At 45.8% G+C, this 14,221-nt stretch overlaps 2 protein-coding genes across 2 annotated transcripts; both read left to right on the top strand.

The window, feature by feature from the left end:
• Positions 1 to 6,056: 6,056 nt before the first annotated feature.
• On the top strand, positions 6,057 to 10,792 carry LOC100272516 (Cyclic pyranopterin monophosphate synthase mitochondrial). Its single transcript, NM_001146985.1, has 7 exons — positions 6,057 to 6,368; positions 7,269 to 7,883; positions 8,023 to 8,190; positions 8,321 to 8,512; positions 9,481 to 9,549; positions 9,991 to 10,075; positions 10,413 to 10,792. Exons 1-6 carry the CDS (start codon positions 6,315 to 6,317, stop codon positions 10,072 to 10,074), a joined length of 1,182 nt encoding a protein of 393 aa, NP_001140457.1. The 5' UTR covers positions 6,057 to 6,314; the 3' UTR covers position 10,075; positions 10,413 to 10,792.
• A 1,455-nt stretch (positions 10,793 to 12,247) lies between these two features.
• Positions 12,248 to 14,208, top strand: LOC100275538 (uncharacterized). The gene is given in 2 exon segments (NM_001149594.2): positions 12,248 to 13,416; positions 13,501 to 14,208. Coding segments are annotated over 2 exon segments (1,740 nt in total). The 5' UTR covers positions 12,248 to 12,348; the 3' UTR covers positions 14,173 to 14,208.
• Positions 14,209 to 14,221: the final 13 nt, after the last annotated feature.

Genomic DNA, 14,221 nt, shown 5'->3' with positions numbered 1-14,221 from the left:
AGATTTTAATTCAACAACCTTAGCATGCAACATATCATTCTTAGTTCTAAGGTCGGAAATAGTAGTATTGCAAACATCAAAATCTTTAGCCTTAGCAATTAAATTTTCATTTTCTACTCTAAGGCTAGCAAGAGAATCATTCAATTCCTTAATCTTAGCAAGCAAATCATCATTATCATTTCTAAGATTGGGAATTGAGACATCACAAACATGAGAATCAACCTTAGCAATTAATCTAGCATTTTCATTTCTAAGGTTGTCAATAGTCTCATGGCAAGTGCTTAGCTCACTAGACAATTTTTCACATTTTTCAACTTGTAGAGCATAAGCATTTTTAACTTTAACATGCTTTTTATTTTCCTTGTCCTCTTGGGAGTCCAAGAGATCATCCTTCTCATGGATGGCACTAATTAATTCATTTAATTTCTCCTTTTGTTGCATGTTTAGGTCGGCAAAAAGGGTACGCAAATTATTCTCCTCATCACTAGCATTATCATCACTAGAGGATTCATATTTAGTAGAGGATTTAGATTTAACCTTCTTCCTTTTGCCGTCCTTTGCCATGAGGCACTTGTGGCCGACGTTGGGGAAGAGGAGTCCCTTGGTGACGGCGATGTTGGCGGCGTCTTCGTCGGAGGAGGAGTCGGTGGAGCTCTCGTCCGAGTCCCACTCCTGGCAGACATGGGCATCGCCGCCCTTCTTCTTGTAGTACCTCTTCTTTTCTCTCCTCTTTCCCTTCTTGTCGTCGCCCCTGTCACTATCACTAGATATAGGACATTTTGCAATGAAATGACCGAGCTTACCACACTTGTAGCAAACTTTCTTGGAACGGGATTTGTAATCCTTCCCCTTCCGTTGCTTGAGGATTTGGCGAAAGCTTTTGATGATTAAAGCCATTTCCTCATTGTCGAGCTTGGAGGCGTCAATTGGTTGTCTACTCGGTGTAGACTCCTCCTTCTTCTCCTCCGTCGCCTTAAATGCCATCGGTTGCGCTTCGGACGTGGAGGGTTCGTCAAGCTCGTTGATCTTCTTTGAGCCTTTAATCATACATTCAAAGCTCACAAAATTCCCGATTACTTCCTCAGGAGTCATTAGTGTATATCTCGGGTTACCACGAATTAATTGAACTTGAGTAGGGTTAAGGAAAATAAGTGATCTCAAAATAACCTTTACCACCTCGTGGTCATCCCATTTCTTGCTCCCGAGGTTGCGCACTTGGTTCACCAAGGTTTTGAGTCGGTTGTACATATCTTGTGGCTCCTCCCCTTGGCGAAGACGAAAACGACCGAGCTCCCCCTCAATCGTTTCCCGCTTGGTAATCTTGGTGAGTTCATCACCCTCGTGCGCGGTCTTGAGTAGGTCCCAAATCTCCTTTGCATTCTTCAACCCTTGCACCTTGTTGTATTCCTCCTTGCTTAGAGAGGCTAGGAGTATGGTTGTAGCTTGAGAGTTGAAGTGCTCGATTTGGGCCACTTCGTCCGTATCATAGTCTTCATCCCCTACGGATGGTACCTGTGCTCCAAACTCAACAACATTCCATATACTTTTGTGGAGTGAGGTTAGATGAAATTTCATTAAATCACTCCACCTAGCATAATCTTCGCCATCAAAGGTTGGCGGTTTGCCTAATGGAACGGAAAGTAATGGAGTAGGTCTAGATGTACGAGGATAGTGTAAGGGGATCTTACTAAACTTCTTGCGCTCTTGGCGCTTAGAAGTTACAGATGGTGCATCGGAGTCGGAGGTCGATGTTGATGAAGTGTCGGTCTCATAGTAGATCACTTTCCTCATCCTCTTGTGCTTGTCGCCTCTCCGATGCGACTTGTGAGAAGAAGATTTTTCCTTCTTCTCTTTGTGGTGAGAAGAGGAGGATCTTTTCTCCTTCCGTTTGGAGGAGTCCTTCTTCTTCTCCTTCCTCTTGGTGCGAGATTCTTCCGATGAAGTGCTCCCATGGCTCGTAGTGGGCTTGTCGCCGGTCTCCATCTCCCTCTTTGTGTGATCTTCAGACATCACTTCGAGCGGTTAGGCTCTAATGAAGCACCAGGCTTTGATACCAATTGAAAGTCGCCTAGAGGGGGGGTGAATAGGGCGAAACTGAAAATCTTAAAAATAATCACAACTACGAGCCGGGTTAACGTTAGAAGTATAATAGAGTCCGCGAGAGAGGGTGCAAAACAAATCGCAAGCGAATAATGAAGTGAGACACGCGGATTTGTTTTACCGAGGTTCGGTTCTCTCAAACCTACTCCCCGTTGAGGAGGCCACAAAGGCCGGGTCTCTTTCAACCCTTACCCTCTCTCAAACGGTCCCTCGGACCGAGTGAGCTTTCTTTTCTCAATCACTTGGAACACAAAGTTCCTACAAGGACCATCACAAGATTGGTGTCTCTTGCCTCAATTACAAGTGAGTTTTGATCGCAAGAAAGAATCAGAAAAGAAAGCACGATTGCAAAAACCAAGCGACAAGAGCGACAAATAACACACGAATCACTTTCTCTCTCAAGTCACTAATCACTAATGATCTCTTTTCTCAATTGTGAAACTTGGAGAGATGGAGGCTTTGAATGTGTCTTGGAATGGATTGCTAGCTCTTGTATTGAATGTTGAAGGTTGGAATGCTTGGGTCAAGTGAATGGAGGTGGTTGGGGTTGTATTTATAGCCACCAACCACTTCCTAGCCGTTACTCCATTCTGCTGAGCGCGGACGGTCCGCCCCTGTAGATCAACGGCTGAAAATGCAACGGTCAGCAGTAACGGCTATATCAACGGCTATATTGCATTTAATGCGTCGTCAGATGTCAGACAGACCCAGTCGCGGACGGTCCGGTCGTGCACCCCGGACGGTCTGCAACTCCGCTATAATTCATTCTTCCGAATCCGTCACCTTCGGGTTTTTCGGATCCTTGCCTACCGGACGGTCCGTGCCTGAGGCCGGACGGTCCGAGCGAGGTCTCAGACGGTCCGCGCTTATCCTCCGGACGGTCCATAGTGCAGACACGGATTTTTGCATTGGTTCTGTCCGAGGGTCATCCTTGTGTCGCGGACGGTCCGCCACAAGCGCCCGGACGGTCCGTGCTTGGCCTGTTTTTCCAAAAAGCTTCTCCTGTCCGGAATAATCTACGGTATTCCGGACAGTCGATTTAGTAGTTGTAGATGAACCTTTGACACCTGTAGAACATATAATCTAGAGCAAACTAGTTAGTCCAATTATTTGTGTTGGGCAATTCAACCACCAAAATCAATTAGGAAGTAGGTGTAAGTCTAATTCCCTTACACACGTAACAGGGATGAACGAGGACAATCGACGTCCTTTTTTATATATCTTTATCCATTCTGCTTAAAGTGTAAACAATTGCACATAGACTTCTATTGTTTATGTTTGCTTCGGTTTAGGGATTGTTGGATCTTTTATGGGCTTGGCCCATTTATTCAATAAACTCTATGGTGTGTAATGGTGGAGAATACCAATAGTACCATATTGGAAGTCCAAGGGTCGTTGGCTTGACTTATATGGTGGTAATTATTCCACTTAATTTGAGAAGTCAAGAAACGTACAAGGGCGTGCCACACGCGCGCGCGCCGCCGCCGCCGGCGTGGCGTGGTAGGCAGGCAGGCGGTGAGCGGGCGTGGTGTGGTTGTGTTAATTTTTAGCACTCATTAACCGCATAAGTTTCAACTCTTGCCCGTCTCTTGGCGTGCCGCATGCGAGACCCTTATCCTTCAGCTGCCCGTCTCTTGGCGTGCCGCATGCGACCCTTCTCCTTCAACTTCCTTCCGCGAAAGGTTAAGTAGGGGAGAACCCCTGTCATTTGGTACGCGAGCAGAACACTTTCAGAACCACAGTCTAGCCGCAAGTGTGGGTATTTCCATCTCGTAGCTCTGCGCGCACAGAGAAGCGAGAGGGCAGGTGCCTCCGAAGCCCTTGTCGTTCGAGACCTTGCACGGGGGATCGACAATTAGGTTTTTGGGGAGCATCTACGTGACTGCCCAAAACTTCCTGGCGACATGACAAGAGAAGCTGGACAAGGATCTGGATCCTCAGAGCGCATGGGAGGGTATGATCAATTTATCTCCTTACTGTCGGGTACCATAATTAGGGGTACCCCCAACACTCCTAATCACGACTGGTTAACACCCTCAGACCAACTGACGGGTGCGGTTCAAGCCAAGACTTCGTCCACCCGAAGGACGCGATCTCACCCGAGCCCAGCCTCGGGTTGGAACAGTGGTCCCAAACGAATTCACGCCTCGCCCGAGGGCCTCCTCAGACGGCAGGCGCCCCCCTCGGCTCTCCCGAGGCCCGGCTCGGGCAGGCTTCATTGTGAAGCAACCTTGGCCATACCGCCTCACCAACCGACCGCTTCGCAGGCGCATTAAATGCGGGGGATTCCTGACACCGTATCCTAACACGCGCGCCTCAGTCGACCAGGCCGAAGTGACCGCAGTCACTTTGCCCCTCCTCTTCACTGTCCGATATGACAGGAAAACAGCGCCGCCCGCTTCGCTCCGACTGCCGTGTCAGCCATCCCGGCAACGACTGACAACAAGTCACGATCAACCACCGAGCTCAAGCCTCGGGCGCAACAGGAAGCTCTGCCTCGCCCGACCTCAGGCTCCAGCCTCGGGAGGAGGTCTCCGCCTCGCCCGACCCCCGGACTCGGCCTCGACCCCAGTCTCGGGGGGAATCGCGTCCTCGCCCGACCCCGGCCTCGGCCTCAAGAGAAGTCTCCGCCTCGACCGACCCTGGGCTCGGACTGACCATGCAGATAGGGGACGCATCATTCCCCTATTCCTAGCCTGCTCAGGCTACAAGGAACAAGACCGGCGTCCCATCCGGCTTACCCTGGCGACGGGTAATGATGGTGCCCCACGTGCGCCATGACGTCGGTGGCTCTCAGCCCCTTACGACAGCAAGGAGACGTCAGCAGGGTCCTCGCCGCGCTGCCAGCTGCGCTCCTCCAGCGGCCACACCATCACATGTACAGCGCCCAAGCTCTCCCCCAACGACCACGTTGGCATGTACACATGGCTTAGGCACTCCACTGCCGGACACGTTAGCGCATAGCTACGCCCCCCGTTGTACACCTGGACTCTCTCCTTGCCTCTATAAAAGGGAAGTTCAGGGCCACCCTGAGGGGGGTTCGCGCGGGGGAAGTAGCGGACGAGCTCTGTGTCCCCCTCTCTCTCCCTCACGCGACGCGCTTGTAACCCCTACTGCGAGTGGCACCCCTGGTGCAGGATAATACAAGGCTTGTCTCACATCTTGTGTTCCATCCCGCGTCAACCCATTTGGGCAGGGACACGCAACGACAATTTACTCATCGGTCCAGGAACCCCCCCGGGTCGAAACGCCGACACTTACTGTTTTGCGTTCTGCAGATTATATATGTTTCCTATATTCATCTCTGCTGTTTCATATGTAGTCATGAATTTATCTCATCTGTTCTGTTATATTATAATATGTTATATTTGTTTGTTTTAATTTTACAATCATACTATTTATGTTGCTATATGTTTATTTTCAGTTGTTTCATCATAATACATGTACCATGTTTATATGCTTATTATATTTTTATGATTCATATGCTTTATGTTCTTATAATCTATATTGTTATAGATATATTTAAGATCATAATTTCTATGATTAATTATTTTTTATATATTATTATTATAATGTTAGTTTATGGAATTAAAATGATATGAAAAATGTCTATAATTCTGACATTGATTCGCTCACCCCATCACGAGCTCCTGCCTGGCCACAAGGAGCGGCGAGCGCCCAGTTGTGAAGGAATGTAGTATTTTTTTTCTTGAGATGCTGGAATCAGTTGTTTGCAATGAACTTCGGTGAACACCCAAAACCGAACCGAAAAATACCGATATCGGACTCGTCGGCTGCGACTTGCGAGGACGACACGAGTCAGCCGCGACCGCGAGTTGCTGCAGTACCCACAAAAAAAAAAGAGATCGCGACCGCGAGTCAGGGTATTTTGGGCACCACCAGAGCGCCAAGAAGGGAAGGTTGGCTTCTCCTTCCTACCCTTTCCGCGCTGCAACCGCCAAATTCTCCGACTGCCTCGCACTCTCGCAGCACGTGGGGGGTGATTCTCTCTTTCTTCTCTTCCTCAGCCGCCAGGAAGGTGGATTCTTTTCGAGCTCTTGCCCAGCTGATTATAGGTAGGTACGTGGCTGGATAGACCCTACTGCTGGATAGAGCGTCTCAGGGACGGGTTGACTCTTTCTGGCCGCATCAGCGGCCGGCTATTCTTCTTGTCCGGCTATCCGTTCCAGGACTTCGGATTAAGAGGCGACGAGATGATGCGACGCTGCGTCTCGGCGTTGGCCCGCCGCCGCCGTCCAGATCGCACGGTGAGTATTGTTTTTAGGCGGATGGGTTTCTTGAATCGGTCCTGCGGCTGGTGGTGTTTTTTTTTTATTGTTGCTAGTCCATTTAAGCTTCTTACACATAATTATCGTGTATTTCCTGCGGCTCGATCGGTGCTATAGATATTAGTTTAAGTTCTGCTTCCTTCCCCTGTTTTTTTGTAAACCAGCAACATCCCAATTGAATGCAGTGATTGTAAAGCTATTCCTTTGGAACTCAGTTTTGGGAAATTGTTTCCACATGAAGTAGTACCAGAGAACTTAATTACTGGTATTAAATTTGCAAGCTGTTCTTTGCTGGTTCAATGAGTAAAATCTTATCTCCATCCGTCGCTGGATTTTTCTAGGGGAAAATTAGTAGGATTCCTCACCATACTTGTAGTTGTTGGTTGAATTGCTTTCAGCATGTTTCTGTAAGAGTTTGGTACTTTGGTGATTAGTCTGTACTTCTGTATATCTCTGCTAGACTGATTGAGGCTACAATTTTTTCGTACTGATTTGTGTGTTCAGTTCGTGCATCATATTGTTCAAGATTTCGATACTATTCAGTTTTTTTTTTTGGGGGGGGGGGGGGGGGGGTAGTTATTGCTGCATAAAATTGTCCGAATGTATGGATGGAGTAACTAAATGTTCTAGTTATTATTTTTATTCCATCATATTTAAGTTTTAATTAAGATTGAGGCAGTTCAGGGCTCAACAGTTTGTTGGTTATTACTGAAAACGAGCTAAGTTTGTTTCTTAAGCACTTTGGAACACTCCTGAGACCTTGTTTCTTTGCTCCAAACATGCATCACATTTACCTTTTCATTGTACCAAATCATTTTTCCAATATGTTATTTTGTCCGATTCTTGTTTTGGCCACTTCTAAATAATTCACAATTGCAGGTTGATACTATGAAGGCACGATTCCAATGTTTGGTTAACATTTCCTCTTCAATAAGGGACACTGACAGCCAAAGGTGCTCAAGTACGTGTGCTACTTCCTGTGCTACCGATCCAGATGTTTTATCGAGAGAAACATCGTCATCAGAAATGCTTGTTGATTCATTTGGGAGGTTCCACAATTACTTGAGGATCTCCTTGACCGAGCGCTGTAATCTGAGGTGCCAGTACTGTATGCCTGCTGAAGGAGTTGAACTAACACCAAAGTCAGAGCTTCTGTCACATGATGAGATAATTCGAATCGCTGACCTTTTTGTTACTTCTGGTGTGAATAAGATCCGATTAATTGGTGGAGAACCTACCGTACGAAAAGATATTGAAGATATTTGTTTGCATCTTTCTAGTTTGAAGGGACTGAAAACTCTTGCAATGACCACAAATGGAATTGTTCTTTCAAAGAAACTCCCAAAGTTGAAAGAATGTGGACTCAATGCTTTAAATATAAGTTTAGATACACTAGTACCTGCAAAGTTTGAGTTCATGACAAGGCGTAAAGGGCACTCAAAGGTCTTGGAATCAATAGATGCTGCTGTAGAACTTGGGTATAGCCCTGTTAAGGTATCTAGTTTTTTGCATGCTACAACTCATGCAATTCTATTAAGTCAACTGTTTTCTCTATGATGGAAACATATTCTCAAAATGAACATCTAGTATTTAGTTTTGATCAATTATTTTTGCCCACTTCTTCTATACCCAGGTCAACTGTGTCATCATGCGTGGTATAAATGATGATGAGATCTGCAATTTTGTTGAATTGACGAGACACAAGCCCATCAACGTTAGATTTATTGAGTTTATGCCATTTGATGGTAATGTTTGGAATGTGAAGAAGCTAGTTCCTTATGCAGAGATGTTGGACAAAGTGGTAAGGTACACCTGTGGAAAGTGCACTACTATATTCTTCTGCTAGTGTCTATCCATGGCATTATGTACTGAATCCTTTCTTAATATATTTTGGAATAATAACTTATTTCATTGGCATTCATGTTGATCAGCGGCAAAGTTATAAAGGAGTAGAGAGACTTCAAGATCACCCCACAGACACTGCAAAGAATTTCAGGATTGATGGACATGTTGGCACTATTTCATTTATTACATCAATGACAGAGCATTTTTGTGCTGGCTGCAATAGATTACGGTTATTGGCTGATGGAAACCTCAAGGTGTGCTTATTTGGCCCCTCAGAGGTATGCCGTACTGCTATGGCATTGATTCATGTTTCTGATTTTCTTTCTCATGTAATTTGCTAACGTGTTACACTTTCTGGGCTCATTAATATAAAAGTATCAGTAAACACACTTAGCCAGTGTTAAGAGTTCGCTATGGTTGACTAGTTCATGGTCATGCTGTTTTCCCTGCGTCAGTAGTGGTTACAGTGTTGCAGCACAATTTTAAATGTTCTGGTGATTTCAGTCAGTTGCAATGATAATATACATTTGTAATGTTTCTAGTCCTTTTGTAATTTGGAAAATGAACAAAAGGGCAAACCCAGTGACAGAGGCTCACACATAAGTGGGGTCTGGAGAAGGAATAAACCAAGGCAAGACTCAGTGAGACAACTCTCACCATTGTAGCTGGCCTGACCTTCAATTTGGAAAATGAACTACTTACTTTTTCAACTTCGTATTCCATAAAAAATATATAAAGTACTCTTACGGGTGTTGCTTCAGGAGTTAGAATCAGTACATATTGGACATGGTGTTACACTTGATGTTGTGTATGCAAATTTAGACAATGATAATTCTTTTCTCAGCTTCTGTTTGATCTACCTATGCACCTAGCTGTAATTGAGGTACTGTTTAATAATTTATTTTGGAACTTTATTATGTCTAAGAAATTCCAAACATGATACTTCTTTTGTGGACAAATATTTGATTTCCTTCAAGTCTAAAATGCATCAACTTATTTGTTACTTATTTCATTTTTCGATCTCAATACCAGGTTTCAAGGAGGTAAACTAAAAGTTTGTTAGTTGTAGCATCCTTGATGATTATGTTCCTGTTTGTAGTCGACCTTCTTTGTTTTAAGAAAATAAATCTCACTCTCCAGCTTATTTCAATTCCATTGGCTATTCTGGACATGATCGAAGAAAGGGAGAAATGGATGCTCCTTACAGCATACAAATATCTTAGTATGATTGTCCTGATTTGTACAGGTAAGTTTGAGAGAACCCATCCGTACTGGTGTTGATGACGCTGGACTGAAGGAGATAATTGGTGCCGCGGTATGTAAATAAATTTACCAAGTTACTATGTAGGAAGTATGGCATGCTCTTTTTTTTTCACTTTTTAGGATTAGGACTTGTTTGCCTTTTTTTCTGCTATCATTTTGAGGACTAGCATCTGAACCTAGCTCGGTTGGTTAAGGGTGCAAATGTATTCAATATCGTGGATCCTCAGAATGGCTAGAAAGCGCCAACACTTTCTTGAGGAGAAATGTGTGCATTGCCGTAGATGCCAACTTATTCGGAAGTTACAATATCCTTTCTCGCTTGCTTATCTACTTGCTTGAAATTTACGATATTTGTCTTGTACTGGATGTTGAAATAGTCTTTTTGGCAAATATGTTTTACCGTTCCTAGGGCTAATGGTTGGAGGTCACTGTTATTGTGTGGGTACTAACCAAATATTTACCGCATTTCATGACTTGACCTCCCTATGTTCAGGTTAAAAGGAAGAAAGCTAAACATGCCGGGATGTTTGATATTGCCAAGACAGCAAATAGACCCATGATACATATAGGTGGCTGAGGTATCCTCTTATCAACATCTGTACATTTTTACTACAATGACTATGTAATAGATTGTTCACGGACATGACAAGATTGATATTTGAGATGATTTATCGCATGGCACCTTCTATAGTTGCCTTGTTGCACGCCCAGTTTGGTGGTTCTCAAACTTCAGTAGTCGGTCCCTTTTATGTTCTAACTTCTAATGAGGAAAAAAATTGCAAACCATTTCATGAGATCACTGCTGAGTTTAAACATCCCATGGATTTTTACTGCTGTTTAAGATATCGTTTTGGAATCTGGTGATCAAATGTGTTCAGCATTCAATTCACGTGCATCTCTCTTATTTGGAATCAGGTGTGCAGAATTTCCTCATGTCGAATATGAGCCAATAAAATGGATTTGCCAACTGCTGGGTTGCTGCCTGGTTTTACCTGAACGACCATGAAAAAGTTCTCTGATGCAATGGACCAAACTCTTTCCGAGTGGTTTAAACATTAGAGGAGGAAGTGGAGTGTATTGGTCACTGCAGTCATACAATTTAGATCCGTATACTTGAACAAATGAACAGTGTCACAGAAACTCACTCAGTCTTCGCGTGCCAAGGTGTTTTGGTTGTGTACTTGTATGTTGTATGCTCATAATGTCACGTTGTGTAAGCTCTCTTTTGAGATCTCACCGTTTGTGAATTAAACTGCTACCTTGAGATCAATCGCACATCCTCGTTTCCGTTTTAGAAATGAGCATTTCAGAATTCAGATAATGGAGATAATCTTTAGCCTACACCGAGCTGCACACAGCTAATTTGGAAACAAAGCAATAGAAGAACCAAATCGGCTGACAGTAAATCAGAGCAGTATTGAGTAAATGACAGGGATACGGATGGAATGGTCTGAAATTTCTAAAACTAAGGTCTCTAGCTGTATTCTCTATTAGCCCGTTTAGATGTCGATACTGAAGTATATAATTGAAAATTGAAATCAGCTTTCCGTTGTTTGGTTGCACATGGAATTGAGATTTGGAATTATAGATCAAATTCTTTGGAATTGGACCATAACTAAAAACTCTCTTTCCCAATACCGAGTATCACACCGCTTTGTATTGCATAGAATTAGACCGTATAATTTCAAACTCCAATTTAGCTATATCCAAACAATAGAATTGGAATTACATTTCATTTCAATACTATGGCTGATTTAGTATTAAACCCAATTTAATTATATGCCCTTTAATATTGACATCTCAACAAAGCATATATATGCTTTTATCTAGTATATTGGTCATTTATATCATTTTTTAAAAGAATTATTTCTCTATATCCCATTCATTTTCAAATGTGTCGTCTACATGTTAAAAGACATATCTATATCAAGAATGTATTTTTAGATGCAGTTCTTCCATACTTCATTTCTCTTTAACATTGTTCTTTATATCTCGTCCTCTGCACAATAAAAAACCCATATTAAGAATGTGTTTTGTTCTAGATTTGTATACATACATATTTCTCATACCCTAAAATATCTAAAGAATAAAAATAAATTAGAAGAGATAGTCACTTCTAATTATTTTTGTACTTTATATCATTGTTTAAACAAAACTCAAAATATATATATAGATGATGGAAAATAGTCTTCTGTATCTAGATAAGACTTTAGAAAAGCTATCATTATTTTATATTTATATTCTAATTTAAATCTAAATACATATGTTATCTGCTATGATACGAATGACTACTGACATTATAAATGCCCCTTGGTTCTAAAATATAGTTTTTTAGTCTTCTTTATCCATATTCGATTAAATAATAATAAATATAGACATACCTATAAATTATATTTAAAAGTTAATTAATAAATGTATTTATAGGTTAATTAATAAATGTATTATAGTTTAAAACGAATTATATTTTAGGACCAATTGAGTATTCGATTTAAGTATTTAGGTACATACACGTTATCAAATGTGAAATATCTAAATTTAGATACAAATGGATTTTAGCTCCTGTATATTCCAGCTGAATCGTAAAATCCTGCGCCCAGATTATTGATGCCCCGTGTCGTCGAGTCTGGATATGGACTCTCTAGACGGCAGGACGGGGTGACCTAGCGGCAAACGGGTTCAGCAGCGGACAGTATCCGTAAGCCCGTTCCAGATCTTGGTTGTATAGGCTGCAGACAGCAATAGGATAGGACACGGATCGACACCCGCCGCTAGGCGCAAGCCACACACAAGGAAGTGAGGCACGGCGATATACCTCGTGGCCGGAGGCGCGCGCCACCGCTGGTCCACCGCCATGCTGGTCCCCGCCCAGTCGGCACCGGCGCCGCCGTTGTGCTCTCTCCGCTCCCTATCGTCACACTACCTCCTCCTTCCGTCCCACTTCCTCCCCCCTGGCGGCGTCCTTCCCCCGCTCCGCCGCGGCGACCTCGCCATCCGCATGGGCGGCGGGCCGCGCACCTTCCCCGGCGGCGTGTCCAAGTGGCAGTGGAAGCGTATGCAGGCCAAGAAGGCGCGGCAGCTCCTCAAGGCGCGTCTGGCCCGCGAGCGCCAGCTCTACGAGATGCGCAAGCGCGTCGAGCTCCGCGACGCCGTGGCGCACCTCGAGCGGCCCTGGGACGCGGGCTCCTCCGCCGGCGCGTCCGCCGTGGCTCCCACTCTGCTCTCCGTCGCGGCCGAGGACCAGCTCAGGGCGCTCGCGGACCGCTTCCACCGCCCCGGCGGCGTGGACCTGTGGAACGACCGCGACGGGCCCCGCGTCTTCGCGTCCCCGGCCACAGGCGCCGCCTCCGCCAGGTTCTTCCCCAGGAACGCCTTCCACAGCATCCAGCCCTACGCGCTCGTCGGCGCCGGCGTAGAGGCGAGCGCGCAGGGTGTTCGTGAGAATGCCGCGGAGGATGGCGCGCACAGTAGCATTGCGACCGATCGCGAGCCTGCGGTTGAACTCACGGAAAGGGATGATGGAACATGGGAGCCGGTGGATGCACTCGGCGACGCCGATGTCAGCGACGCCGGTGACTGGACCTCGGAAGACGATGACGACGAAGCTGCTGCTACTCCTGAATCAGAGGGCATGGGAGATGCCGGTTCTTGGCGTGAGCAACGAGCCATGGTAAGGAGAAATGGAAGGAGCAACGGTGCAGCAAGATGGGAATCTGCAGGTGCAATGGCTGCCGGCAGCGGAAATGACGCTGCAACTCCTGAATCAGAGGGCATGGTAGATGCGGGTTCTTGGCGTGAGCAGCGAGCCATGGTTAGGAGAAATGGAAGGAGCAACGGTGCAGCAAGATGGGGAGCTGCCGGTGCAACGGCTGCCAGCAGCGACAATGGCAGAGGTTCGAGTGGAAGACGGACTGGCTCGAAGGCCACGGCGGGCAGCCATGTCAGACAGAGGGGCCGAACAGGTGCTGGTTCGTTGTCTGAATCTGAGGCGACCCCTGGCTCGAAGGCCACGGCGCGCAGCCATGTCAGACAGAGGGGCCGAACAGGTGCTGGTTCGTTGTCTGAATCTGAGGTGACCCGCGCGCGCTCCGAGCCGAAATGGGGAACGAGGAACAGAGATGACACGAGGAATGGTGCCGGCCGGTGGAATGCTCCTAGAAAGGATAGGGTGAGTGATGGTGGTGGGTTTGATTCAGAGTCAGGCAGTGCAAGAGGGAAGGAACCGGAACCAAGACGGGGAGCCAGAAGTAAGATGAACGGAAGCGATAGTCTTAGAGGAAGATCGAAACACAACTACAGTGCTAATGCCAACGGCGGGGAGAAGCTGTTCAAGTACCTGAGCGGTGACGGTGACCCGCGCGCAAACAGCAGCAATGGCTTTGCGGAGGGTTTGGAGGCACCAAAATGGAAGCCGAGAAGAATGAATCGAGCTAGGAGCAGCAATGGTGGCAGAGATGATGACATGGGTGGGAGATTCAGGCGAGGCGATGATAGAGTGGCAAGACGGCTACGGGCAAACGCGAAACCAATCAATACGACGAGCGGAGATGATGGCAGCAGCGCGGATGGTGAACGGAGCAGGAATGGAGGACGACTGCTCTGGGGAGACGAGTACTCGCTGCGGCCAACGTCGGAATTGCGCGGCTCTTGGCGGGACACTGGATCGCATAGATTGTAGGCTACTACCAAAGACAGACTGATGATTTCTTCGTGCTAACTTTTGTAAA

This window comes from Zea mays, chromosome 5, assembly GCF_902167145.1.
Source record: "Zea mays cultivar B73 chromosome 5, Zm-B73-REFERENCE-NAM-5.0, whole genome shotgun sequence".
Taxonomy (NCBI): Eukaryota; Viridiplantae; Streptophyta; class Magnoliopsida; order Poales; family Poaceae; genus Zea; species Zea mays.
This window is presented reverse-complemented; position numbering and strand designations above follow the sequence as displayed.

Bases quoted from the DNA above. Each gene is read 5' to 3' on its own strand.
- LOC100272516 (NM_001146985.1), top strand. From the start codon at position 6,315: ATGATGCGACGCTGCGTCTCGGCGTTGGCCCGCCGCCGCCGTCCAGAT. The intron at 8,191-8,320 runs GTAAGGTACACC...CATGTTGATCAG, and splicing joins CAGAGATGTTGGACAAAGTG to CGGCAAAGTTATAAAGGAGT. The intron at 9,550-9,990 runs GTATGTAAATAA...CCCTATGTTCAG, and splicing joins AGGAGATAATTGGTGCCGCG to GTTAAAAGGAAGAAAGCTAA.